The 25,775-nt window shown below is 36.9% G+C and overlaps 3 protein-coding genes across 4 annotated transcripts in view; 1 reads left to right on the forward strand and 2 right to left on the reverse strand.

The window, feature by feature from the left end:
* LOC111151596 (ecotropic viral integration site 2B) overlaps window positions 1–2,441 on the reverse strand; it is a 9,315-nt gene extending 6,874 nt beyond the window's left edge. Inside the window, exon 1 of the mRNA XM_022509677.1 lies at window positions 2,266–2,441. The gene's annotated coding sequence lies outside the window, so the exon portion shown is untranslated. The remainder of the gene's footprint in view (window positions 1–2,265) is intronic.
* LOC111151595 (neurofibromin 1) overlaps window positions 1–25,775 on the forward strand; it is a 270,567-nt gene that overhangs the window by 215,241 nt on the left and 29,551 nt on the right. For both annotated transcript variants that reach the window (XM_022509675.1, XM_022509676.1), the window contains 10 exons: window positions 12,371–12,803; window positions 13,392–13,732; window positions 16,130–16,332; window positions 19,760–19,953; window positions 21,304–21,444; window positions 21,612–21,891; window positions 22,544–22,758; window positions 22,999–23,060; window positions 23,205–23,319; window positions 24,055–24,156. In XM_022509675.1, coding sequence (XP_022365383.1) covers window positions 12,371–12,803; window positions 13,392–13,732; window positions 16,130–16,332; window positions 19,760–19,953; window positions 21,304–21,444; window positions 21,612–21,891; window positions 22,544–22,758; window positions 22,999–23,060; window positions 23,205–23,319; window positions 24,055–24,156 — 2,086 coding nt within the window. The remainder of the gene's footprint in view (window positions 1–12,370; window positions 12,804–13,391; window positions 13,733–16,129; window positions 16,333–19,759; window positions 19,954–21,303; window positions 21,445–21,611; window positions 21,892–22,543; window positions 22,759–22,998; window positions 23,061–23,204; window positions 23,320–24,054; window positions 24,157–25,775) is intronic.
* On the reverse strand, window positions 4,862–9,256 carry LOC111151599 (ecotropic viral integration site 2A). The gene is made up of 2 exons (XM_022509679.1): window positions 9,004–9,256; window positions 4,862–6,379 (listed from the first exon to the last, which is right to left on the reverse strand). The coding sequence occupies exon 2, from the start codon at window positions 6,356–6,358 to the stop codon at window positions 5,660–5,662; it is 699 nt and encodes a 232-aa protein (XP_022365387.1). The 5' UTR covers window positions 6,359–6,379; window positions 9,004–9,256; the 3' UTR covers window positions 4,862–5,659.

Raw genomic sequence — 25,775 nt, forward strand, 5'->3', positions numbered from 1 at the left:
GCTCTCTCTCTCTCTGTCAAATAAATAAATAAAATCTTTAAAAAAAAAAAATAAATAAAATAAAATAAAATAAAATAAAAGAGGAAGGAAAACATCAACTGTGCTTTAACTAAACATCTTACAGGCAATTACACTGAAGGTAGGAGTCCTCGTGTATCAGACATGTTCTGATAAATATGATGCATAAATATGTAAAGGGTACAGTTAAGATTGATTCTGTGAGGAGGAGTAAAAAGAGATTAACCTTGAACTCTTGATAGGAAGCATTTGGTGACTTTTATCGGTATTAATAGCTACCATTTACTTAGTACCCACTCAGTGTTAGGTACTATTCTGTTTTATTTATTTATTTATTTTTAAGATTTTATTTATTTATTTGACAGAGATCACAAGCAGGCAGAGAGGCAGGCAGAGAGAGAGGAGGAAGCAGGCTCCCCGCCGAGCAGAGAGCCCGATTCGGGGCTCGATCCCAGGACCCTGGGATCATGACCTGAGCCGAAGGCAGAGGCTTTAACCCACTGAGCCACCCAGGCGCCCCGGTACTATTCTGTTTTAACAAGCAGAGTAGATGTGGGGTAACTTGCCAGTGTCAGAGTTGTAAATAGAGGCAATGATCAAGAAATCATGTCAGTCATACACAAGAGCCCTTTCCTTCTGGTATATGTCACTAAACATGCTGCACTGCCTTTCGTAGTAAAATCATGAAGCAGGGGGCACCTGGGTGGCTCAGTGGGTTAAAGCCTCTGCCTTCAGCTCAGGTCATGATCTCAAGGTACTGGAATCGAGCCCCACACTGGGCTCTCTGCTCAGCAGGGAGCTGCTTCCTCCTGTCTCTCTGCCTGCCTCTCAGCCTACTTGTGATCTCTCTGTCAAATAAATAAATAAAATCTTAAAAAAAAAATCATGAAGCAGGAATGCTAAAGCATAAATCAAGGAAGGAGATGTGAGATCTCTGTGAGCAGATACGTAAATAACTTTGGGAGGCAGTCTTGAGTTAAGGGGTAGGGAAAAAAAGACTACCAGAAAACCAGGTTATGCCTCTGATTCTATGAAATTAGTTATGAGAATTTTAAATGGTTAACCTATAAGCTATCATATATGAAATTACTTTTTATGATCGGTCATTGAAAGGCATCAGATTTATATTTAACAAATTTGAACTTACTCAGAATTCATAATTTCCTTCTCAGTAGAGTTATATAGGAATTAGTTGAAAAACACAGGTACCGTTACACTCTAAATTTTGAACTGGCCCTTTAAAAATATAGAGAGACAAGTCTTATCTAAAAAAGAGATAAAAATCTTTATTTTCTAACTTAAGTAATAGTTAAGAAAAAATCCAAAGTGGACTTCTATAAGGGAAAGTCATAAATATTTATGAAATGTTGAAATAGAATATCACCCAGTATAAATTTATATTCTGTGATATTGTAAGTCTACGTAAACTAAACTCTTGGCAGTTTTTACTTGGAGGGTATTTACTTTGTAACTGCCCAGAGTAGGCATGTTGTATGCAGATTAGAAATTTTCTATTATCTATCCTGTGAGTGTTTTTTCCCATATCTATTTTATACTATTTACCAATAGCTCAGATAACAATGTATTGCTTGAATATGTAGGTGATATGAATATATGTACACATTTTATCATAACAGTTTTGTCTTAGCTTTAAAAATGAGACCTATTTTCCTATAACTATTATTACTAAAATGTAAAATGCTGTTTGTATAAAAAAATGATAATTGAGTACCTTATCTAATCTCCTTTGGTTTCTTTTTTAATTTAAGTGAAGGTGACCATTTTTACCATAGAAACTAAAGGGGATTAAAAAAATAACTTGAATCTATGGATTATGTTATATATGGGACAACTTTATGGAAAGCAAGTTAGAGTTTTTAACAGTTGGTATTTGGGGATTATAAATTCAGTCATGTCCCATGGACTCTAGTTTTACTTGTCACCTTTAGCTTTCTCCGCCAGGGTTATAATTTATTGTTTATAACTACAGAACTAAGGCTGACTAACCATTGTGATTGAACAAACTTAAAAGGGCTGTATCATACAAACCTTGCTGAAAATTTTTCTTCAAGGCAAGCTCAACATTGCATATTTTTTAATTCCATGCAACCAAACTCCAAAACCTGCTCTAGACATCTTTAGATTAGCAGAATTTAAGTTTAAAACACTAACAACATCTTAGTTTTAAAAATAAATTTTATATAAAATAAAGATCAAACCAGATTGCCTGTGTGAAAATTTTCTTACCTCAGCTGTTAACTTCTTTTTGCAGAATGCTGAGTTCTTGTTCTATCTGGACATTTTGGTGATTTGGCTAAGAAAGCAAAAGGGGTGGTTCAGTTCAGATTAAAAATGGTCCTGTAGCAAACTGAAATGCTTTCTGTAGAAAAAAAGGAAGTTTATCGATAGTTGGTTCCGGAAGTGCAATAAGCCGCAAAATGACTAAGTAATGGACTACTTGAACAGAACTTATTTTGAAACACAGTTTGCAACTTTATGATTTGAATGCTTTTAATTAATGTTGGTAAATGAACATTTGAGACTCTCTAGTAATGTGATTATGTAATTTAAATACTTAGAATAGTACTTTAGAGGGGAACTTACATATTCTAAGGCAAAAACGGCCAGTTGGGTTATCACCCAAAGTGAGATTTCTTTTCGTAAGAAGCAAATGATGTGTTCTGTTTACTCGATCACCTTAGGCAAGTTGCTGTGCTTCTGAGTCCTCATTTCCTCCTCTGGAGGAATATTTCTCTTATTGAGTTATTGTGAAGATTAAGTAAGATAACATGTATAAATGCCTCACACACGGTAGGAAGCCAGTAAATGTTAACATTATTTCCTCGTACATAATTTAGACAAAGCCCAGGTAAAAGTATAATTAAACTTTTCAGACTGAGTACTTTACTAAATGATTTTGGAGTTCCAGTGCACAACTCTTTGATTACCCACAGAGTAGGTACTACCCAGTGGAAGGTAAAATAAATTGGGAATCATGATTTAAATGAGTCAACTAAGCAAAGTACATTGAACAGAGAATGAGTTAGTCTGAAGAAAAATTTCTTTGTGCAAGTCTCCTTCTAGCCTCTTTCCTGCTCTGAGAAATGGAGGTCATATTTCCTAATTTATAAATTTGTTGTGGGTTTAAATAAATGTGAAGTGCCTAGCATAGTGCCCTTTAGAGTATATACGGTAAGTATTAAGCCTTGCCCTGCTTTTCGTGATCACTGCAGAGGATCATGGACTGTTGAGGCCTGGTTCTTAACATCAAGGTCCTTATACCTTGGTACAAAAAAAATATAATCAAAGCACTGTGAACTTTTGATTTACTACTTTAAAATCCCTGAATTGAGTATGTGAATCATAACACCCGGGGTAGAAAACAAAAGTGTTCTTTTTTCAAAAATAACTTTTAAAATATGAACTCAAAATTTATCTTAATCTGTTAAGATATAAAGGGACCACTTGTGTTTGTTCATGAACTGTCATTGGATAGTATCATTCTGAGGGTGTTAATTAGTGATGAATTTTAAATATTCTTGCAATAGAAGCTTTATTTTTTTTTTGTCAGAAAATGGTTAACCTGTATGTTGAATATGAAAATACCTACCTAGCTAATGTCTTATTTTTTAAAGGACACTTTTAATTTCCTCAGATAAGTGTATATGACACTTGACTCCATGAGTGCTCTGTATTATCACTATTTGCTCTAATACACAATCTCGAATTTTTAATTGTATAAGATGGGAGCTCTGCCCAGTTTCATTGCGAGTGTGGTCCTTTTTACTCCTCAGAAGATAACCTGATGTCACCATGATTGGCATAAGTGTTCTCTTGCTTCCCTTTTTACTTTTTTGACATTTAGCTTTATCTGAATAATATTATAATTTTTTTAACAAATTGGTAATAAATTGATTATAAAATTGATTTTTCCCCTCCCATTTTAAAATATAACCTAGATCTTTCAAGCCATGGTATCTGTAAAAAGTGATTTTGATGACCAAGAGCAGTATCACCTAGGGAATTAATGCAGAAATGACCAGTGCTTGGAGGTTACTCCATTGCAGCTGAATCACAAAGAGAATTGGTGGGAATTAGATATTGGCTAGTTTTAAAAACTCTTCAGATGACACTATCAGGATGGGAATCACGAACCTAGAAGGGAGGGTAAGAGTGTGACCATATTTGGAAAAACATGTATAAACTCTTTTCTTAAATGGCTAGCATATTGCCCACAATAAATGCTTAATAAGGGATGAGAATTTTTTAATGTATCTTGGTTGTTTTTTTTTTTTTTTGCTTTTGCTTTTTTTTTAAAGATTTTATTTATTTATTTGACAGAGAGATCACAAGTAGGCAGAGAGAGGCAGGGGAAACAGACTCCCCGCTGAGCAGAGAGCCTGATATGGGGCTCGATCCCAGGACCCTGAGATCATGACCTGAGCTGAAGGCAGAGGCTTTAACCCACCGAGCCACCCAGGCGCCCCTGTAGCTTGGTTTTTAATTATTATGCTCTGGATCAATTTTAGTAGATAGCTGGAAAGTCTCTCAAACCGACTTTTGTAATATATTTAACTGAAGGTGGAAGTCTTAATTTAAGTTTAAGTCATTATTTTACTTGAACACAGTTTCTTGAAAGGTTGAACAGTTCCTTGGACTATCCTGTTTTCCCAGATGAGAACAAACATACACACATCTTTCCTTTGCTCATGTCATATCAGATAGTTAAAAAAAAAAAAAAAAAAAGTAAAACTGATCATTTATTAGACCACTTGGCCCCTTTGAAATCAGAGAATTAGTCACCCTTTGGATATTTGCTATAAATATTCCAATAAGCAGTATGTATAGAAGTACATTGCATTTAAACAGTAAGATGTGCTTTACATTTACACTTGGCCTTCTGTTATGGCTACAATGTCATCTGTTTCAATTAAGCTCTTTTACTTATTGATCTTTACAGTGTGTTCCCTAAGATAATAAAAGGAATACAAATATATGTAGTCAGTTTTATTCTAATGAGTCGTAATTCGTTATACAAAATTAAAAGTTTTAATTAAATATTTGTAGTAGAGAAACTCTTCTCTGTGCCATACGTAAAGATGAAAACATCTGGCATAAAATTGCTGTGCCGGTCTATGAGCTGGTCCAGATTCTGTCACATTCAGCAAAGGTACTGTTAAACTATAGTTCAACTCTATACATTAGGAATTTGGCTTCTGTTAGATGTTGAAGCATATACTTGCCTCTAAGGACACATTAAAACTCTTCAAAGTTGAATTATATTCAGACGAAGATCATCTAACTACTGTTGCTGAACAGGAAATGTTTATTTAATTGTCCCTTTCTGCCTCCATTAGTCAGTCCTTCAACTCGCCTTTAAAACCTTCCCTACATTCTTGAGTGTTTGGTTATTTGCTTTTTAAAATATTCAGTGTCAGGACAAAAGTGCACAGTTTTAGTAATTGAGAAGGTGGGCAGACTTCTCCCCTTCTCACCTGCTTGATTCTAAATTGCAAGGCTGCCGTGTCAACAGCTTTGACTGCCAGACCAACGTGTTGGCGTTAGACATCAAACTGATTTCATTGCTTACTTCATAAACTTTCTCATTGCTACTTTGCATTTTTCTTTCCTAAAGCCCCTCTTAGTTAGTGAGCTTTTCAGTTCCTCCTTCATCTTTTCTTTCCCTCGTAGCTATGAGTGTTCCGGCAGATTGCATCATTAGGTTGGGCCCTGTGAGCTGGTGTGTTCTTTTCCAAGTGTCTGAATCAGCAGGCCAGAGACCACTGCTTGCCAGAAAATCACCATTGCTTCTAGGCTGACGCTTGCCTATTTGTTTTGATCGTCTGAGAGATGAGACTTTGTTTGCCAGAACTACGGTTGATAGAAATAGAAGGGTGCAGATAAGGAAAAGCACTGCAATTATAACCAAGCAAATTAGCATAGCCATTTTGTTGTTGTTTTCATCACAGACCTCTTTTTTGAAAATTTCACGGTGACCTTTGGTTGTGTTTTCCGTGCTCTGTACTGTTGGAAAACTGTTCGTGACGACGGAAGGTATATAAAGCTCCAGTTCCGATGGAGGCGTTAGAGATGGGACCTGAGAGGATGTTGCTATTTCAGTCCTGTTTATAACGTTACCTCTTTTATCTACTGCAGAAGTTGTAGGGCTTGTGTTAATGTTTTCATTTTGCTTTCTGCCCGGCTTATTTTGAATATCTGGATCCCAGACTGTAGTATTGTTAGCCCACAGATGGGTATAGTTTGCGTTTATTCCAGGAGACCAGGAAAAAACCATTGTCATCAGAAGGGCAAGATGCAGGTAGAGTCCTGTGTGCTCCATGTCCGTGAATATGCTGGAAATCTGTTGGGATAGCAGGATAATTGGTTAATTTGGGAAAGAATAAGGGGTCCTGGTTGCTCTGATTGTAGTTAAAAATTGGACATCTGGTACCTTACAAGTGAGCTACAAACTTGTGCCTAATATTTGCTATCCTGTTTGAGTTTCTTCTCAACTGACTTTTTTTTTCTGTTAGGCTGTGTATAAAGAAACAGTTTAATTTCTGTTATTCTCGTAAATGCTAGAAGTTAGCATTATAAATAACTGTGAATCATTTTAAACTGAATTCCGAGGTTTTATATAGCTTTCTCCCCGCCAGGCATACTAAACTTCAGCTTTGAGTCAGATACTTCTGCTTTGCTTTTTTGATTCCTCCTTTTTTTTTTTTTTTGGCCCCCAACCATTTAAGGATCTTTCTGGCAGAAACTCCCCACCCTCTAACAAATGTGTCACCAGTCTTTATAGTAAAGGAGAAATGTGGCCTTGAGCATTTTGCTTCATGTATGAAGAAAAGGCAAATGGCTTTTTTTGGTTTTTGTTTTGGGGTCAAGAAAGGGGAACTATAGCAACCAAAGGAAATGGATTTCAAATAGGAATTCAAGGTGTTCTTTTTTTCTTGTTGGGTGTTTATCTTGAAGCTTAGAATAAAGCTGGTACTTAGAAATACACTCCCGGTATTTGTGAAAGCAATCATATGGTGGTGGTTCTCTCTTTTCACCTATATATCCCCTAACTTATTGTGGCTTTTTAAAAGCAAAGGCATGCCAGATTTCTTCTGGACAATCTCAAAAGTTAAACAAAAGTGACTTTTTTCATCATCATTTATGCCTCGCATTTTTTTATTACTATTTTGACATAATTTTTTAAAATAAAAATTATACAGGGGCACTTGGGTGGCTCAGTTGGTTAAGCGACTGCCTTCGGCTCAGGTCTTGATCCTGGAGTCCCTAGATGGAGTTCCACATTAGGATCCCATCTCCATGGGGAGTCTGCTTCTCCCTCTGACCTCTCTCTCTCTCTCAAATAAATAAATAAAATCTTAAAATAAGTAAATAATACAGCAATATAGAGAACATTAGATTTGTGGGGATTTAGACTATGGGAATGGGAAATCAAGGCAGATCATTAAGTCTCAACATATAAATAAAAAAGAAGAATTTTAGTTTCAGCTTCAAGCTCCTTAGAAGGGAGTACAAAAGGGGGACAAGTCTGTTCCTAATTCTCATCCACCCTATGGTTGAAGATTTAAATAGAACTGGAATATCTGTTCTAGGTACTGATAAACCAGCAGAAAATATTTATCGCCATTATCAAGTCATCTCTTTTATAGTAATATTCTGTTCATCTGAGCTACTTTTGTAGACTATTTTATGTTAGCATTAAATAGAAACAAAACTACATTACTCTCCTGAGATTTACTCAGTAAAATTACCTATTTAAGAACTTTATTTTAGAGAAGTTCTCCAACTTGAATGTGCATGGGAGTCTTTTTGTTGTTGTTATTTTGTCTGTTTGTTTTTAATTGGATTCTGATTCTGTAAGTCTAGGAGGGAACTGAGATCCTGTATTTCTAACCTCCTCCCAAGTAAGACAGATGCTGGTGCTAGTCATACTTTTTTTGAGTTTCAAGGTTTTATTAGAAATAGTTGTTATATGTCATTGGATAAAATTTTTGTGCTATTGATAATACAGACATTAAATAACAAATGTGATATGTTGTTATACGAACAGAAGTAGCTTATAATAAACAATGGCAAATGGAAACCAGACACTGACGTACTATTTCCTAAAGGAAAAAAACCTTTATTATGTGTTCTGGAATTAAGATGACTTTTTAGATTATGATCTTTAATAGACAGTTGAAGATATTACACACTGACTTCCATATAATAGTGTTCAGCTTCAGTTTTTAAGATGAATAACAAATCTTGGTATACTTTATGATTCTTTCACCAAGAGAAATACTTTAAATTGGGTAAACAGGTAATCTCCATCTTTTCCTACTAGACTAGATTTCTGCATTCCATGATAAAATGATTTAAAGTGGGTTATTCTTACCCCATTAGTTCATTAACAATGTAGTATACATCATGGAACTCGTACACATTTTAGCAGTGCTTACCACGGGGTAGATAATAGGCCCGCTGTTGATTGTCTGCAGCCAGATGTACTGTCATCCCAAATAAACAAACTGTTAACAAAATGAGACTTTCTCTTGCCCTTACAAATGCCTGAGAATAGAGGACTGTCAGTGCATCCCTAATTTATGCCATGGAGGCCAGGTTACGTTATCAAAAGTTTTCTTTATCTGGTCATTTTCAATAAAATTTATAATGCCTAAGCATTTGTAATGAGAACTTTATTTTTTCAACTTCTTTATTAACGTAAAACTTTTTAGTTCACTCTGGAGTCTAAACTCAGATCCTTCCTAATCGTGATAAAAACTGTGTTGATGATAAATCTTTCCATTTCTAACTTAAATGTTACTTAATAGGACAGAAAAAAAAACAGCATACATTTTCAATCACCTATGATTCTACTTTGTTAGTAAGATTCTTAGGTACTCTTTGAAAGCACTTCCTTGAACACTAGCTTGTACAAAGTTATGCGTGAAAAGGCGTAAGAAAAGCCAAATATATATGACCTACCTTACAAACTCTTGGTCAAAATCTGATTATAACCTGATTTTAATAAGCCACTTCTTTTCTTGTCTTGAAGCACAGCTTCCAAGTAATTTAAAGCAGGATAGACTTGGAGAATACGAACCTTAAAGTAAATCTGCAGTTTAAAAAAAAAGGGTATGTACAGCTAGCTTTCCACTTTTAAAACCAAACCACAGATGACACATTTCCTTTCTGCTGCAACTAAAGCACATGTCACAGGGGGAAAAAAACCAAGGAGAAAAAAAAAAAAAAACAACCAAAAGTCCGACTTGTCCAGTTGGCCGCTGGCATGACAGGAGGCTTTGTATAACAAATCCCCGCCCCCAGGGCGGGGAGGGTTTTCTGCTCAGTGCCTTTTGACCTTATGCTCATTATATATGCCTGTGATGTTCTTTTGAATGACAGTATCATTCAAAAGAAGAGGGAATGATATTTTTCCTGCAGCATTAAAATCCCTAAAAATTTTATATGTGTACCACAGAGTGATTTGATGACATAAGTTTGGAGACCCGGGGTATTGGTCAGATAATAGAAACAGTAAAATACACAACCAGCATCTCAAATTGTGGAAGTACAACAGTGATTTGAGAAAATATCTAGTAAACGTAGATGATATGGAGCAGAATAAGTTTTTATGTGGTTTAGTGTATACACACACAGACACACGCACACACGCTTTCCCCTCGAGTGTCCTATCATCACTTCATATTCAGTATGTCTGAAATGGACTTGGTTTTCTCTCCAGAAGTTACTGCCCCTCATGAGCCCTTTTTGTTCATGATAGCAGCATTCTTTGTGATCTCAGAGGCTTGGTATCTAGCAAGTCCTTTTAATTCAAGTCCTTTCTTTCAGCCCTGATTGGACCTTGGATCATGTTGGTCCTTCCTTCATATTCTTGAATTGATTTCTTTCTTCACTGTCACCATAGTATTCAGCTCCTTATTAGGCCATACCTAGACTACAGTATCTTTTTTTTACCAGCCCCCAGCTCCTCATAGAGCTTTTATGTATCACTTCCTTTGATCATATCACCTCTTTCTTTAAAAAAAAAAATAAAGTCGAACACCTACTTTATTGCTGAACCTCTCTGCTTAAGGTGGAGTAAACAAATTGACTAAAGCTATTCAGATCACTCCAGGGCTCCAGGTGGGTCATTCCCATCCAAAGAGTTGGCCGGGGAAATTCGGTGGTCCTAGAGGCAACACCTACAGCAGTGATTCAGAAATATTTGTGCATATAAATATCAGATGAGAAGGTTGTTTAAAAACAATGAAAATCGCCAGGGCCCACTGCACAGATTCCTGTGTAGTAGAAATGGACTGCATTTGTATCAGGTACCACAGTTGACTCTGATGCTGGTGCTTCACAGAACATATTCTGAGAAATACTGGGCCTCTGGGAGAAAACTTGAACCTCTTAGTTTCAGTCCTTTCACAGTTTAACTATTGTGCATTTTTTCGAGCTCTATCCCCTTTTTTGAAAAATTAAACTTTCAATTTTATTTTTTGTTTTTATTTAGATTTAAATTCCAGTTAGTTAACAATGTCAGATTAGTTTCAGGTGTACGGTTTAGTGATTTAGCACTTAGAGTGCCCAGTGCTCATCACAATAAGTGCCCGTCTTAATCCCCATCACCTGTTTAACCCACACCCCACCGACCTCCCCTCTGGGAACCATCAGTTTGTTCTCTGTAGTTAAGTCTGTTTTCCAGTTTGCCTTTCTTTTTTCTTCCCCTATGATCATTTGTTTTGTTTCTTAAATTCCATGTATGAGTGAAATCATATGGTATTTGTCTTTCTCTGACTTTTTTCACTTAGCATTATACTCTCTAGCTCCATATCCTTGCAAATGGCAAGGCAACATTCTTCTTTATGGCTGAGTAATATTCTATTGTATATATACCACTTCATTCATCAGTCGATGGACACTTGGGCTCTTTCCATAATTGTAGATAATGCTGCTATAAACATCAGAGTGCATGTGTTCCTTTGAATTAGTATTTTTGTAACCTTTGGGTAAATACCTAGTAGTGCAATTGTCCGGCTTTATCTCTTAAAACTTCTGTAGGTGGTCCTTCATTCCAGCTAAACTAGCTGACTATTGCCTCAGGACATCTAGTTATCTGTTTCTTTTTTCTTTACCTCTCTCTTTTAGACCTGCTAGTCCTTCCTCCTGTTGAATTCAAAATTTCTCCTACCAACTTCAGCCACATCTTCTATGTAGTTTTCAGTGACTACCTATTATGTGTTCATCTCTCCCTCTTCTGAACTTTCTCTGCAATTCATTTGATAAGTGATTACATACTACCTCATACCTTTTCTTTGATCTTGAAATATTTTATTTTAAAATTATTTAACTTGATTTTTATCTTCTTTTCCCCGACAAGATTAAAAATTCTGAAGTAAGGATTTTTATCTGACCCTATTTTATATTACTTACCAGAGTCATCAAGTATAGAACATTGGGCCTAATTAATATATAAGTTCTGATTTGAAGTTCTAGTACTGTGTTCTCAGGACTGTGATAGTCCTTACTTTGGCTACTCACACTGCTCGGCATTCTTTTGAGTGTAAGCAACTTAGGACCTCATATGGCTTAATCAAAAAAAATGGAATTCATTGGCTTATCAACAATATAGTCAAGGGTAAATCTGATCCCAGGAGAGGCTTCTTTATCTAGAGTTCAAATGAAATGGCTGGGCCCCAGTTTCTCTCTTCATTTCTCTGCTCTATTTCTTCAGTTTTTAGGCAGGCTTTCCCTTCATATCTCAAGGCATGACCTAACAATGCCCAGGGCGATGTGTTCCTTTGTTTATAAACACCAGGAAAGAAGAAGTCTGAATTCCCAACTAAAGCTAAAGTTTCTGAATTGGGCCTCTTTGACCCTGGTTGTCCTGATTTGAGTTATATATATGGTCATTGCTGAACCTCTCTGCTTAAGGTGGAATCAACAAATTGACTAAAGCTATTCAGATCACTCCAGGGCTCCAGGTGGGTCATTTCCATCCAAAGTGTTGGCCGGGGAAATTTGGTGGTCCTAGAGGCAACCAATCAGTGTTCACAGACTTTCTCTGATTGTCTGGGGTGTGCAGGTTTGTTCTTGCTCAAAAGTGTTTGGATTGGAGACTTGTCTCTTTCAGTTTACTTCAGCCTTATTTCTCAATATATAAAGAATACCTGATTTCAAAAAATGGATTTAGATTTTGTGCAATCTTTTGTTATTACAGTTTTCTCTAGAAACCACATCAGAAAATTAAAGGAATAAAATAGATTAGAAGCCTCTGTGTATTTATTTATTCAGAATTCTGTTAATAATCTGTGTCCTTTTTTTTTTTTTTTGTCATCTTCTTTAGGTTTAAAACTGGTCAGATCAATGGCGATTTGCTGATATACCATGTCTTGCTGACTTTAAAGCCATATTATGCCAAGCCATATGAAATTGTAGTGGACCTTACCCATACTGGGCCTAGCAATCGCTTTAAAACAGACTTTCTCTCCAAGTGGTTTGTTGTTTTTCCTGGCTTTGCTTATGACAACGTCTCTGCAGTCTATATCTATAACTGTAACTCCTGGGTCAGGGAGTACACCAAGTATCACGAACGGCTGCTGACTGGCCTCAAAGGCAGCAAGAGGCTCATCTTCATAGACTGTCCTGGGAAACTGGCCGAGCACATAGAGCATGAACAACAGAAACTGCCTGCTGCCACTCTGGCTTTAGAAGAGGACCTGAAGGTATTCCACAATGCTCTCAAGCTAGCTCACAAAGACACCAAGGTTTCTATCAAAGTAAGTGTCACTCCATGTTAGGTACATGATTTGTTACCCTGCTTGGGTAACCGGACTGCACCGGCCTCCCTAGATGCTCCCATAGTAGTAGATCAAATGTAAAGTCCAGATGGAGGAAGACTCAGCTTTCGGTCTTCACGGAGGTCCTGTGGAAGATAGGAGAGGAGTACACTTAACATTCTAGGTTGCACTGGAGGCAGGGGAGTGTGGTAGAGAGGGCAGTGGGCCATCTATCAGTCAAATGTATGGGAATGTATGGAGGGTGGAAATAACCAGTTGAGAATCCTTCTGATTATTACATGCTTTTTGTAGAAGGAAAACATGAACCAGGATAAAACCAGTAATTGTCTGTGGGATTCTTGAACTTTTTAGAAAAAAAATTATATTTTTAAAAATGTTTTTAGTCTCTTTTGAGAGCATTTACCATGATAACTGTTGAGCCCATTTGAACATTTGGTAACTCTTCCTTAAATGGCAAACATGGTACTTGTTTGGTTGGTCCGTTGGTCGGTTTTCAGAGCCTCTTAAGAGTTCTGCATGGTGGAATTGAACTCTTCTTCACTCCACCCTCTCATCATCACTTTCCAGGTTGGTTCTACTGCTGTCCAGGTAACCTCAGCAGAGCGAACAAAAGTCCTGGGGCAATCAGTCTTTCTAAATGATATCTATTATGCTTCGGAAATTGAAGAGATCTGTCTGGTGGATGAGAACCAGTTTACCTTAACCATTGCAAACCAGGGCACACCACTCACCTTCATGCACCAGGAGTGCGAAGCCATTGTCCAGTCTATCATTCATATCCGGACACGCTGGGAGCTGTCGCAGCCCGACTCCATCCCCCAACACACCAAGATTCGGCCAAAAGATGTTCCTGGGACGCTGCTCAATATTGCATTACTTAATTTAGGCAGTTCAGACCCTAGTTTACGGTAGGTTTTTTTAAAAACTCACTTCAACTTTTTTCAGGGTTTGTTGCTTTTAGAATGAGACCACTTAATAAGCTTTTAATACAGCCTCTACCTTAATACTCTGAATAGGAAAGTATGCTATGTTGGTTAACCAGTGTGACCTCATCAGTTTGTGGGGTATTCACATGAACTGTGGAATTCTGAAAAGGGTGAGTCACACTAAACCAGTACATGTTCTTTCTCCAGGACACTTTCGTCTGAAACAGACTACATAGCAGTTTTGTTTCTGTGGCCCCCTCCATCCCCAAAAAAGCCTTTTTTTTTTTTTAATGTATTCCTAAGTTTCTCCTTCTGAGTCCTCTAATTATGTTTTCCCATGTTCAGAAGTACATCGCTATTAAGTTTCCTCACAGTCAAATTAGATTATTGTTTGACGAAGGAGTGCTTAAAGTACAATAACTCAAACAGTAACACTGCATACTTTCCACCTATGTGACTTGAACAAAGTTCTTTAAAGAAGTCTTAAGACAAAGGTAGATGTCATCTAACAGAATAAAATCGGTTCTGTTTAGATTTAATAATCTGAACGTGAATGAGGAAGGAGTATGGCCTATGGGGTCAGTAGATTTGGTTTAAATCTAGATCTGCTACTATGTATGACTTTGGGCAAGGTATTAAAGTTCTCTGAGCTCTAGTTTCAAGATACGGGTAACAGTGCCTTTCCTATATACCTACAAAGGTTTCATAAACAGTATGTGTAGCAGTATATTTTAGCACCTGGCAGTTTGTGCTTGGTAAATATTACTGCCTCCCAACTCCCCCCTCCCACCTCTTCTGTTTCTGGCAATGTGTCTTTGCACTCCTTCCTTTATTTCTCCCCTGTGCTTTTCATGTTGGGATAATTCTTTGTCCCAGGTTCCTTGGGACTGTCAAGACTTTTAGAGATACAAATTCTTAGCTCCAAAAAATCTTCCCTAGGGTAATGTAATGTATCACAGGTTCCTTGGAGATAATGAAAGCTAAGCATACACAATATTTTATACATAATTTCTGGGAGACCCATCCAGGTAAAAAAAATCTTGATTTCCCCCCCTTTAAGAATCAGGACTCCTAAAAAGCCCACTTATAAAACTTGGGCTACATTACACCCCTAGGGAAGATTTTTTGGAGCTAAGAATTTGTATCTCTAAAAGTCATCCAAGGAACCTGTGATATCTACGCCAGTTTGAGCAGGCCCAGTTCTTAATAGCTGTTGCAATGTACAGAATAAAAGTCAATGTCAAAATAGTGTAACTCCAAATTCCTAAGAGTTAGTAAGAGATACACAAACTTAGAAACAATAATATTAATAATCTCATTTTAGGAAAATAGAACTATAAAGCCTACCTTTAATTTGTAATTTAAAATTCTTCATAGAAGAATGCTAACAATGTTCTAACAGTTATTAGCTTGAATGAACCTGTATTCTCTTGTGAAATAAAGTGAACTGACAGCTTCTGCTTTTTGCTGAAGTATGTCATTCCAGAGAAAAAGCCTTTAGGCTGACTTAAATTTCAGTGGCATTTTGCCTCCATATGGTTGTTGTAAAAGTATATAGTAGCATGATGAAGGTTCGGAGGTCAGGAAAACCTGAAATTTGCTGAGCAATCAAACTATTCTCTTGCTGGAGAAAAAAGAAAATTTGAAAATCAGGTGCAAGTTTTTTTGACTTGTGTCCTAAATTGCTTAAATGTATTTTCAGACCTTTCTAAGGAAAGTTTTGGTTCTAATGGAACCTGGATGTATATCATTGGTTTTTTTTTGTTTTCAGTGGTTATGTATAACGGAAGGGGGGTACTTAATTATATTTGTTTTTGACTTCCAGTTTGGTATGTCTTGTAGGACACAAAGAAAGAAATTCAGTAGGTGCTGATGAAAGATTTTCACATTTTAATTTGATAAGGGGCCATCTCATTTCTCTTCTTATGATCCTCATTATAAGTGGATCTGATGAGAGGAGGAACCACAATTTGAGTTTTTGGCTTCATTGAAAAAAATGATGAGCCTTATTCTAACTTTATTGATCCACCTTAGGACCATAAACCTCTCGTATTTTATATCCCAGTAAAATGTCTTTTAGGAAGGTCTTATATTTACCTGTCTTAGGAGCCTCACAGTGCTCTTCTGGTAATGTCAGAAACCTTCCTTGAGTCCCTAAAGGATGAAAAAAAATCCCTAAATGATCAAGGCATATTTTGTGTTTACCATAGAATCATAACATCTTATTAATTATTAACTATCAATTAGAGAATTGATTGTAAAACTTAAAAATAGTTGATTAGGCTTTGTAATAGAATCATAAGTTGTATGTTATGAAAAAAATTGGGAATTTTAAGAAAAAATAGGTCTTAAAACAACTTCATTTGTGTTTTCTTCTAGGTCAGCTGCCTATAATCTTCTGTGTGCCTTAACTTGTACCTTTAATTTAAAAATCGAAGGCCAGTTACTAGAGACATCAGGGTTATGCATCCCTGCCAACAACACCCTCTTCATTGTCTCTATTAGTAAGACACTGGCAGCCAATGAGCCACACCTCACCTTAGAATTTTTGGAAGAGTGTATTTCTGGATTTAGCAAATCTAGTAAGTAATAATAATTTTCTTTAATACTAACAATGATTCTAAGAAGATTCCAAGAAAATCATTTCAGAATTTGCCAGTGAAATCATAATTGATTATATTTTCAGTTCTTATCTCTTCTAAATTTTCATTTGCTGTACTGTGCAACTAAAGAAACTCTGAAGGAACTTCCTGGTAGACAACATTGAGAAATCCACCAAAATTCTGGCCATAAAATCAGGGTGGCAAGATTTTTGATACTTTACAAAAATTATCTCTGTAAGTGTCTCTGGGCCACTTACAAAGTATTTTTCGCACTGTTTCAGTTTAATTGGCTTCAGGGTTTCTCTTAGCAGATTATTCCAAATGAGTGAAGTCTCTTTGATTTTAAGGAAATAGTAAGTTTCTCTTTTCGTTAGGTTGACTTTGAACTGTGATTTTATTGGTCATGTACAGTTCCTGGAGAACGCAGTGACACACTATGCAGGGTCCAGAGTCAGCTCCTGACTTGGCTTTTAGTAACTCTTACAAATTTAATATCCACTCTTTCCATTTATTCATCTTCATACCCTGTTGTAGTATAAATGTTGCTCTTCCTCCAGCTTATTTCCTGACATTTTCTTCCCTCCCATTTCTCTCTCCATAATACAGAAAACTTTTTTCTGCATTCAAACGTATTTTTTTTTAAGATTTACTTATTTATTTGAGGACAGAAAGATAACATATAAAAGGGCATGTGCATGCACATGAGTTGGGGGAGGGGCAGAGGGAGACAGTCTTTAAGGTGACTCCCCACTGAGTGCAGAGCCAAAGTTGGGGTTCATGACCTATGAGATCATGACCTGAGCTGAAACCAAGAGCTGGATGCTTAAACAACTGAGCTACCCAGGTGCCCCTCAAATATATTTGATTCTTCAGCTAATTAATTGAAAGCTTTGTCCAGATGACTGTATATATTTACTTATAATAAGAGATGTAGGAATATAACCCTAAAAAGAAAATGTGTTAAGACTGACAAAATAAGAAAAGCATAAAGCTTTATTGAGAAATATTTTTTAAAGATTTGAGTGAATGAACCGTATGTTGTGTTCCTGGACAAACAGTTCTTCCCACTTCCCAGATTACTATAAATTCAATGCAATCCCATCGAAAGAGCTATAGGATCTGAGGACTAAGAATGAGTAGAACTGGGGTGCCTGGGTGGTTCAGTTGGTTAAGTGTCCCACTCTTGATCTCAGCTCAGATCATGATCTTGGGGTCCTGCGTTTCCAGCCCAGCATTGGGCTCCACGCTGGGTATGGAGTCTACAGAGAGAAAGAGAGAGGGAGGGAGGGATGAAGGAGGGAGGGAGGAAGAAGTAGAATTTAAAATGATTATAAATTTCACTTGAAACAACTAAAATAGTTAAGAAAATGTTAAAAGAAAAACTGAAAGATACTTGTTGCAGACGTTTGAACATGTAACAGTACAATAATTAAAACAGAAGTGTTAAAGAATCAGCAGTCACATCAGTTTAAGAAAACAGATTGATAAAGAAGCATCACAAACTGACGGGGGAAAGATTAAATCATTTAAACATTTAAACAGTGAGACTGGGAAATGAATTAAGTTGGATCTTCATCTTCACCCCAGACCACAACGTACCAAAATAAGGTCTAGCTGTATTTAAGAATTAAATATAAAGGGGCCCCTGGGTGGCTCAGTGGGTTAAAGCCTCTGCCTTCGGCTCAGGTCATGATCTCAGGGTCCTGGGATCGAGCCCCACATTGGGCTCTCTGCTCGGCGGGGAGCCTGCTTCCCCCTCTCTCTCTGCCTGCCTCTCTGCCTATTTGTGATCTCTGTCTGTGTCAAATAAATAAATCTTAAAAAAAAAAAAAGAATTGAATATAAAAGCTGGAACCATTAAAAAAAAAAAAGAGGAAGCAGAATATTTAATTGCTTTCTGGATGATTAAGGACTTACAAAGTAAAAAAGTGGTAGATGGAAACAAGGGAAATGGTGAGCATAAATGATTACATAAAACTTCAGAACATCTCTATTTCAGAAACATAAAGAAAATAAAAGATAATAAAAAACTAGGAAATATGCTTGCAGCAAATATGAGAAAAGATTAATATCTTTAATCATGAAGAGTTCTTACAGATTAATAAAAAATGGATCAACAGTAGCATGTAGGTCATGCTAAAAAATATATTTTAAGAAGTTCACTAATAAAATCAAAGAAATAAAAACAAAGAATGGTAAGGTAACATTCAATTATCAAATTGGCAAAGGGTTTTTTTTTTTTTTTAAGATTTTATTTATTTATTATACCAAGAGAGACAGTGAGAGAGGGAGCACAAACCAAGGGAGAGGGAGAAGCAGGCTTCCCGTTGAGCAGAGAGCCCGATGCGGGGCTCAATCCCAGGACTCTGGGATCATGACCTGAGCTGAAGGCAGACACTTAACGACTGAGCCACCCAGGCACCCCTGGCAAAGGGTTTTTTCCCTTTGTTTTTAATTCAGTGTTGATGGTCTATGGAATTTTGAATAGAGGCAGTTTTCTGAGACGGCACTTGGGACATGGATATCCAGACACCCAAGAGTGTTCATATCTTTTGGCTTCATGATTCCACCTTTTAGAATTTATCCTAAGGAATTAGTGTTCAGATGTTTATTATAGCATTACTTTTTATTTAAATTTTTTTAAATTCAGGTATATCCTGTCAGTAAAGTGCCCAAATCTTAAGTGAACAGCTTGATGAATTTTTATGTGTAATTATGTCACAAAACCCCCTCCCACATCAAGATACAGAACATTTCCAGCATCCAGAAGGCTGTCAGTACCATCCCCTCACCAAGAGTAACCATTATTTAGAGGAATTTTTGTGTCTTTTTCTGAACTTCAAAATAAAATATTAAAACATGTTTGAACTTTGAAGAAGATATTCAAAACATATTGCATAGACAGCATGGTCCTCATTTTTGTGGAGGCGTTGGGGTGGGTTTTATGTGTCTGTACACACATAAATACACATCATCTCTACATAGCTTTGAAAGCCTGATGGGAGATGAGATGATACACCAGTATATTAATATCAGTTTCATTTTTGGGTGATGCTTTCCTTTCACCTAACTTCCTATGATTGCTACATATTCCTACATACAATTGTTACATACAATTAGAATAAAACTTATTAAAATTTTTAACTAGGAGAGAAATGATTAAGAGGAAGAAAAATAAGATAAAACTTTTCAAAAATTGGCCAGCTGGCTTTTAAGATGACTTTCTTCATGGTTTATTCTCTTCACCCCTATCTTTACTATATTGGTCAAATCTCTTTTCTCCAGACCTGATGCTAGGTAATGATCTTTACCTTTTACCTTCTTTTCCCCAATTCTCTATATTTTTAGATAACTGTTGGTGTAATTTTCATTGACCATCTATGCTAATAATGTATTTTTTTTCCAGGTATTGAATTGAAACACCTTTGTTTGGAATACATGACTCCGTGGCTGTCAAATCTCGTCCGTTTTTGTAAGCACAACGATGATGCCAAACGACAGAGAGTGACTGCTATTCTTGATAAGCTGATAACGATGACCATAAATGAGAAACAGATGTACCCATCTATCCAAGCCAAAATATGGGGGAGCCTTGGGCAGGTATTGAGTTTGCTCACATATTTGTCTAGAACTTCTGTAGTGCAGATGTTAATCTCGTACCCCCTCTGTGCAAAATATTGTAGTGGGCACTAGGGATATAGCTATAGAAAAGACAGTCCTCTCTTTCAAAAGTATGCAGATACTCCCCTAATTCTTTTTTTTTTTTCTTTTTTTAAAGATTTTATTTATTTGACAGAGAGAGACAGCGAGAGAGGGAACACAAGCAGGGGGAGTGGGAGAGGACAAGGCAGGCTTCCTGCCAAGCAGGGAGCCCGATGTGGGGGCTCCATCCCAGGACCCTGGGATTACGACCAGAGCTGAAGGCAGACACTTAACGGCTGAGCCACCCACGTGCCCCGACACTCACCTAATTCTTGATTTGGTTCAGAATTGTAGATGTCTAATGCGTGTTTCAGAGCTAGGAAAAAACTAATTATTTTAGTACTCTTTTCCATGGCATAATTAGATAGAATTTAACTGTAAAAATCTGATGTTGTTTCTAGCAAATAGTGGTTTATTTTATTTATTTATTCAGCATGAGGAGTGGGGAGGCAAGTGGCAGGGGGAGTGGCAAAGGGAGAAGGACAGAGAATCTCAAGCAGTCTCCAAGTCCAGGTCAGAGCCCAGTGTGGGGCTCAGTCTCATGACCTGAGCTGAAATCAGTAGCCGGATGCTTAACCAACTGAGCCACCCTGACACCCCTAAATAGTGCTTTATAACATATTCTAGTACTTACATACCACAGATATCAGTAGATGTTTGTTAACAATACTATTTCAGACACGTTTCGTTTATAGTTCTAGCACAAGAATACGAGTATTAAAATATAGAATACAATATAATATTTTTTATCTGACAAGAATTGTGCACATCATTTCTTCAAAGTAGTCACTTAAGGCAGCAATACCCTTACTCAAACAATGCTGTGACTCTTCCAAATAATTTGAAATGACCATAGAGCCAGTTTTATGGTGCTACAAAATATCTCAGTACTTGATGTCATTTCCCATATTTTAAAATAATACTTTCTTACAGTAATTGTACATTACTGTCTTAGGAGAGAACAGAAGTGCTTTGCTAGTGGATGAAAATAATATATGTGGAGATTTTAAATTTTTGAATATTGGTCCCTTAATCTCTGAAGCAATTGAGTGAATAACTTCATCCTCCTTTGGGTATTTAATGATAAATTTATTGACAGGTCTCTAAATAAAAGTTAGTATTTTGGAGGCTTCAGGTGGAAGACAATTTTCATGTTGATTGGGCTACTGCTTTTGAAGTATTTTTAAAGTAAAAATGAAGTTGGCAGAGTGAATGGCTAAAACATGTTATTTTCCCCTGTGCCACTAGATTACAGATCTCCTTGATGTTGTACTGGACAGTTTCATCAAAACCAGTGCAACAGGTGGCTTGGGATCAATAAAAGCTGAGGTGATGGCAGATACTGCTGTAGCTTTGGCTTCTGGAAATGTGAAATTGGTTTCAAGCAAGGTAATCGACTTTTCCTTTGCCTTCTGGACTGTGGCATCCTGTGTCTGTTTTTATTGCCAGGGGGTTGTTTGTATTGTAGCTAGTCATTTTAAACTTAAACTGAAATTTTTTGTGTGAGAAAACTCTGTTTTAGCCCCCGTGTTTTTTAAAATCCCGTTTCTTTACAGGTTATTGGAAGGATGTGCAAAATAATTGACAAGACATGCTTATCTCCGACTCCTACTTTAGAACAACATCTTATGTGGGACGATATTGCTATTCTAGCACGCTACATGCTGATGCTATCCTTCAACAATTCCCTCGATGTGGCAGCGCACCTCCCCTACCTCTTCCACGTTGTTACTTTCTTAGTAGCCACAGGGCCACTCTCCCTTAGAGCTTCCACACATGGACTGGTCATTAATATCATTCACTCTCTGTGTACTTGTTCACAGCTCCACTTCAGTGGTAAGTGCCCAGAACGTACTTTGTGTTTTGCAGTCCATATCACCAGGTTGGCATACATTATCTTACTCATTATTATGGTACCTTTAACACTAGCCGTTTTATTGAAGCCCGTGATAATGACATGAAATATTATCTGAAAGAAAAAGAATACGTAATTCCATTCTATTTCAAGGTATAGCAGAGATTTTCTTTTAAGATTCAGTTATTAGAGTGAGTGAGCGGGGGGTGGGGGGGCAGAGGGAGAGGGGGAGAGAGAGTCCTCAAGCCGACTTCCAGTGGAGCCCGACATGGGGCTCTGTCCCATGACTCTGAGATCATGATCTGAGTCGAACACTTAACTGACCGAGCCACCCAGGTGCCCCCTACAGCAAAGATTTTCTATGTGTGTTTGTCCAGTGGGCTCCTGTAGGTACCACAGAAGTTAAAGATGCCACAGCAGTTGACAGTGTTGCGTTACTGGCACGAACTTGTAGATAATGGAGCCAAAGCAGTGAGCATTGAGCAGAATGTACTAGAGGGTTGGTGTAGGGAGCATGGTGATGTAGTTTTGATATGATACACAAATTTTCTAAAAGCAAAGTGAAATTGGGCACTTTAGAATTGAAAAGTTAATATCTTTAAAGTCTTTCCTTGTTCCTTTTTTCTTTTACAGAAGAGACCAAGCAAGTACTAAGACTGAGTTTGACAGAGTTCTCATTACCCAAGTTTTACCTGCTGTTTGGCATTAGCAAAGTCAAGTCAGCTGCCGTCATTGCCTTCCGCTCCAGTTACCGGGACAGGTCATTCTCTCCTGGTTCCTATGAAAGGGAGACTTTTGCTTTGACCAGCCTGGAAACAGTCACAGAAGCTTTGTTGGAGATCATGGAGGTACATTAGGCAAAATGATAGGAAAGTGAGATCTTTTTTTAAATCCACTAGTACTGTGAAGAAGAAATATTAGTTTATCCTGCTGCTTTATGCTTGAGGCTTAAATAAAAACACTCCCATGGAACGTGCTTATTGGTAATATATATGTCATTTATTTAACTACATTATAATGAACCTTATTTAAATGTCTCTAAAAATATTTATGTACATAAAAATATTTAAGACTATCCTTTTTTTAAGGCATGTATGAGAGATATTCCAACTTGCAAGTGGCTGGACCAGTGGACAGAACTAGCTCAAAGGTAGGTCCCAAATAAATTTAAGCTGTAAAAGTTTGTGTATTGTTAAAAAGATAAATACTACTGCATAATCAGTATTTTAATTAATTATTTAGTATATATAAACACAAATGTTTTTCATAAAGTCTTTGGATTTTTTACTTGCAGATTTGCATTCCAATATAACCCATCGCTGCAACCAAGAGCTCTTGTTGTCTTTGGCTGTATTAGCAAACGAGTATCTCATGGGCAGATAAAGCAGATTATCCGTATTCTTAGCAAGGTATATCCCCCTCCCTCTCTCCCAAATATTTGTGGTTCTCAAGTTGTAAAGCATACCTTTGTTTAAGGGACATCTAAATTTGAATTTAATAAAATATCTTGTATATTGCTTGTTAAATCTTTAAACAGTGGATTGAATTTTTCTTTATTGTAATTTTTGAAGTGTAAGAGACCTCTAAAGAAGATATCTTAAAATATGTATTGTCTCTTTTGCTAAGAAGGTACTCTCAGTATTTTATCAGTTTTCAAAGCATTTAACTATATGGTTAAACTAGCCTTTAGTTTAAGTAATTTACATAATTTAGTAAAATTCTGTAAAATGTAATTAATAAGCACAATGTATTAAAATATAATATAGAAAATTTTTTAAAGATTGTATTTATTTATTTGACAGAGAGAGAGACAGCAAGAGGGGAACACAAGCAGGGGGAGTGGGAGAGGGAGAAGCAGGCTTCCCACTGAGCAGGGAGCCCGATGTGGGCCTTGATCCCAGGACTCTGGGATCATGACCTGAGCCGAAGGCAGGTGCTTAAGAACTGAGCCACCCAGGCGCCCAATATAGAAATACTTTAAAATGAAAACTCAAATGACCTATTTACCAAGAATACCATAGCATTGGAAATGATTTTAGCACTTACAAAATGAGGAATTGTTCTGAATGGATTGTGAGATTCAGTTTAGGAGTTAATGTTTTATTTCAATGAAAGTAAAATAAAAAATTCTGTTTCCCTAAAAGGCACTTGAGAGTTGCTTAAAAGGACCTGATACTTACAACAGTCAAGTTCTGATAGAAGCTACAGTGATAGCACTAACCAAGTTACAACCACTTCTTAATAAGGTAATTACTATATAGAAAATGAGTGCATTCATTTTGGGTATCAGTATTGAATGTTACTATATTTTGTTTCAAAGAATTCAGAAAGTAAATTGGACTAAGAAGAAGTTAGAAAGAAAAAGCTACCGTTAAAGTAGAACTTCCTTGTCTTTAAATTTAGTTGTTTGAAGAATTTGCATTAGCAGAAAAGTAAGTATGGAGAGTATGTTCTCAAGATCTTGTAAGTTTTTGTCTCCTCAATGGTAAAGGAAAAATAGGTATATATTCTTAATTCCTTTATCCAGTAAGTATTCGCTGAGCATCTGCTATGTGCCAAGTACCATGTTAGGTGCTAGAGATGTAGAACCTGAACAAAACTAGGAAGACTCCCTGCCCTCATGGAGCTTATGTTCTTGGGGTGAGTGTGGGAGTTGGGAAGGGAATAGGGAGAAAACAAAGTAAGTAAAATACATAGTATGCTGGTTCATGACCATTACTGTGAAGGAATGTAAAGGTGGAGGAGGTATACCTGATCATCCAGAGAGTCTGGGTGGCAAACAAAGATGGTACTGAAGAGGAATAAAATGATGGAGCCCCTGGTTTTGGATGGTCTGAGCTCATCTCAGCTTTGTGACCTGGGGCAGGTCATTTAATATATCTGGACATCATATTTCCACATTGATAAAATGAGTAAACTAGACTAGATGATGACAGAGTATTATTTTCCAGCTCTGAAGTTGTGTAATTATGTGAATTGAATACAAAGATAGGCCAGATTTGAGGGAGATGACAGAGAAATAAATACCTGTATGTTCCTCGTATTGAGTTATATGTTCTACAGATCTTCTAATTCTAAATTGCACAAAATGGTTCTTTCATCCTCATCTTAGAAGTTAAAATGAGGCTCAGAAGGACTAAGCGACTTGACCAAGGTCACATACCTAATAAGACAGAGCCAGGATTCTCTTCCAAGGCTGTCTGACTCTAAAGTCTATGAATTTTTACATATACCACGCTGCTAAATAGGGGTTCCCCAAAATACATAACTTTAGTTCAGAACAGCAAGAGATACTATATTGGTAAGGGTGACAAGAAAGTTAAAAGGGTAGAATCTAAGCTAAAGTTAAAGATACAGCTGGGCTTTAGTGTCAAGAAAGGGAAAAAGCCTTGCATAGCAAACGAACTGCAGGGGATCGTACAGGGATGCTGGGACAATGAAAGGATGGTGGGTAGACCATTCTAGTAGTGTGGAGAAACTTTGCAGGAGAATAGTGAGACAGAAGATTGTAAAGATTGGATAGAACTAATCTAACATTCAAGATTCTTCAGAAGGGAGTTTGGAAATGTACCTATATGTTTTCAAGCAGATGAGTAGTGTGACAAAAGGAAGACTTAGAAGGGTCCTTCTGGCAGTAGTGTACACAGCAGATTGGAGTAGGGGGAGACTGGAAGCGAAAAGAATGCACATTTAAAATAAGGAAGGTTGGCATAGAACAGTGTCATTAGCAATAAGCAAATACAAAAGAGACTACTTTGGAAGAATTAATGAGACTTGGTGACTGGAGTTTGGAATCAAAGAACAGGGAGAAATCAAAGGAGAAGCTAAGGTTCTCAGCCGAGCTAACAGTGTTTTTAGTTACACA

This window comes from Enhydra lutris, unplaced genomic scaffold (assembly GCF_002288905.1).
Source record: "Enhydra lutris kenyoni isolate GAN:26980312 unplaced genomic scaffold, ASM228890v2 scaffoldscaffold26, whole genome shotgun sequence".
Classification (NCBI taxonomy): domain Eukaryota; kingdom Metazoa; phylum Chordata; class Mammalia; order Carnivora; family Mustelidae; genus Enhydra; species Enhydra lutris.

What these genes read in the sequence shown, in the direction of transcription:
- LOC111151599 (XM_022509679.1), bottom strand. Translation starts at nt 6,358, where the DNA reads ATGGAGCACACAGGACTCTACCTGCATCTTGCCCTTCTGATGACAATG.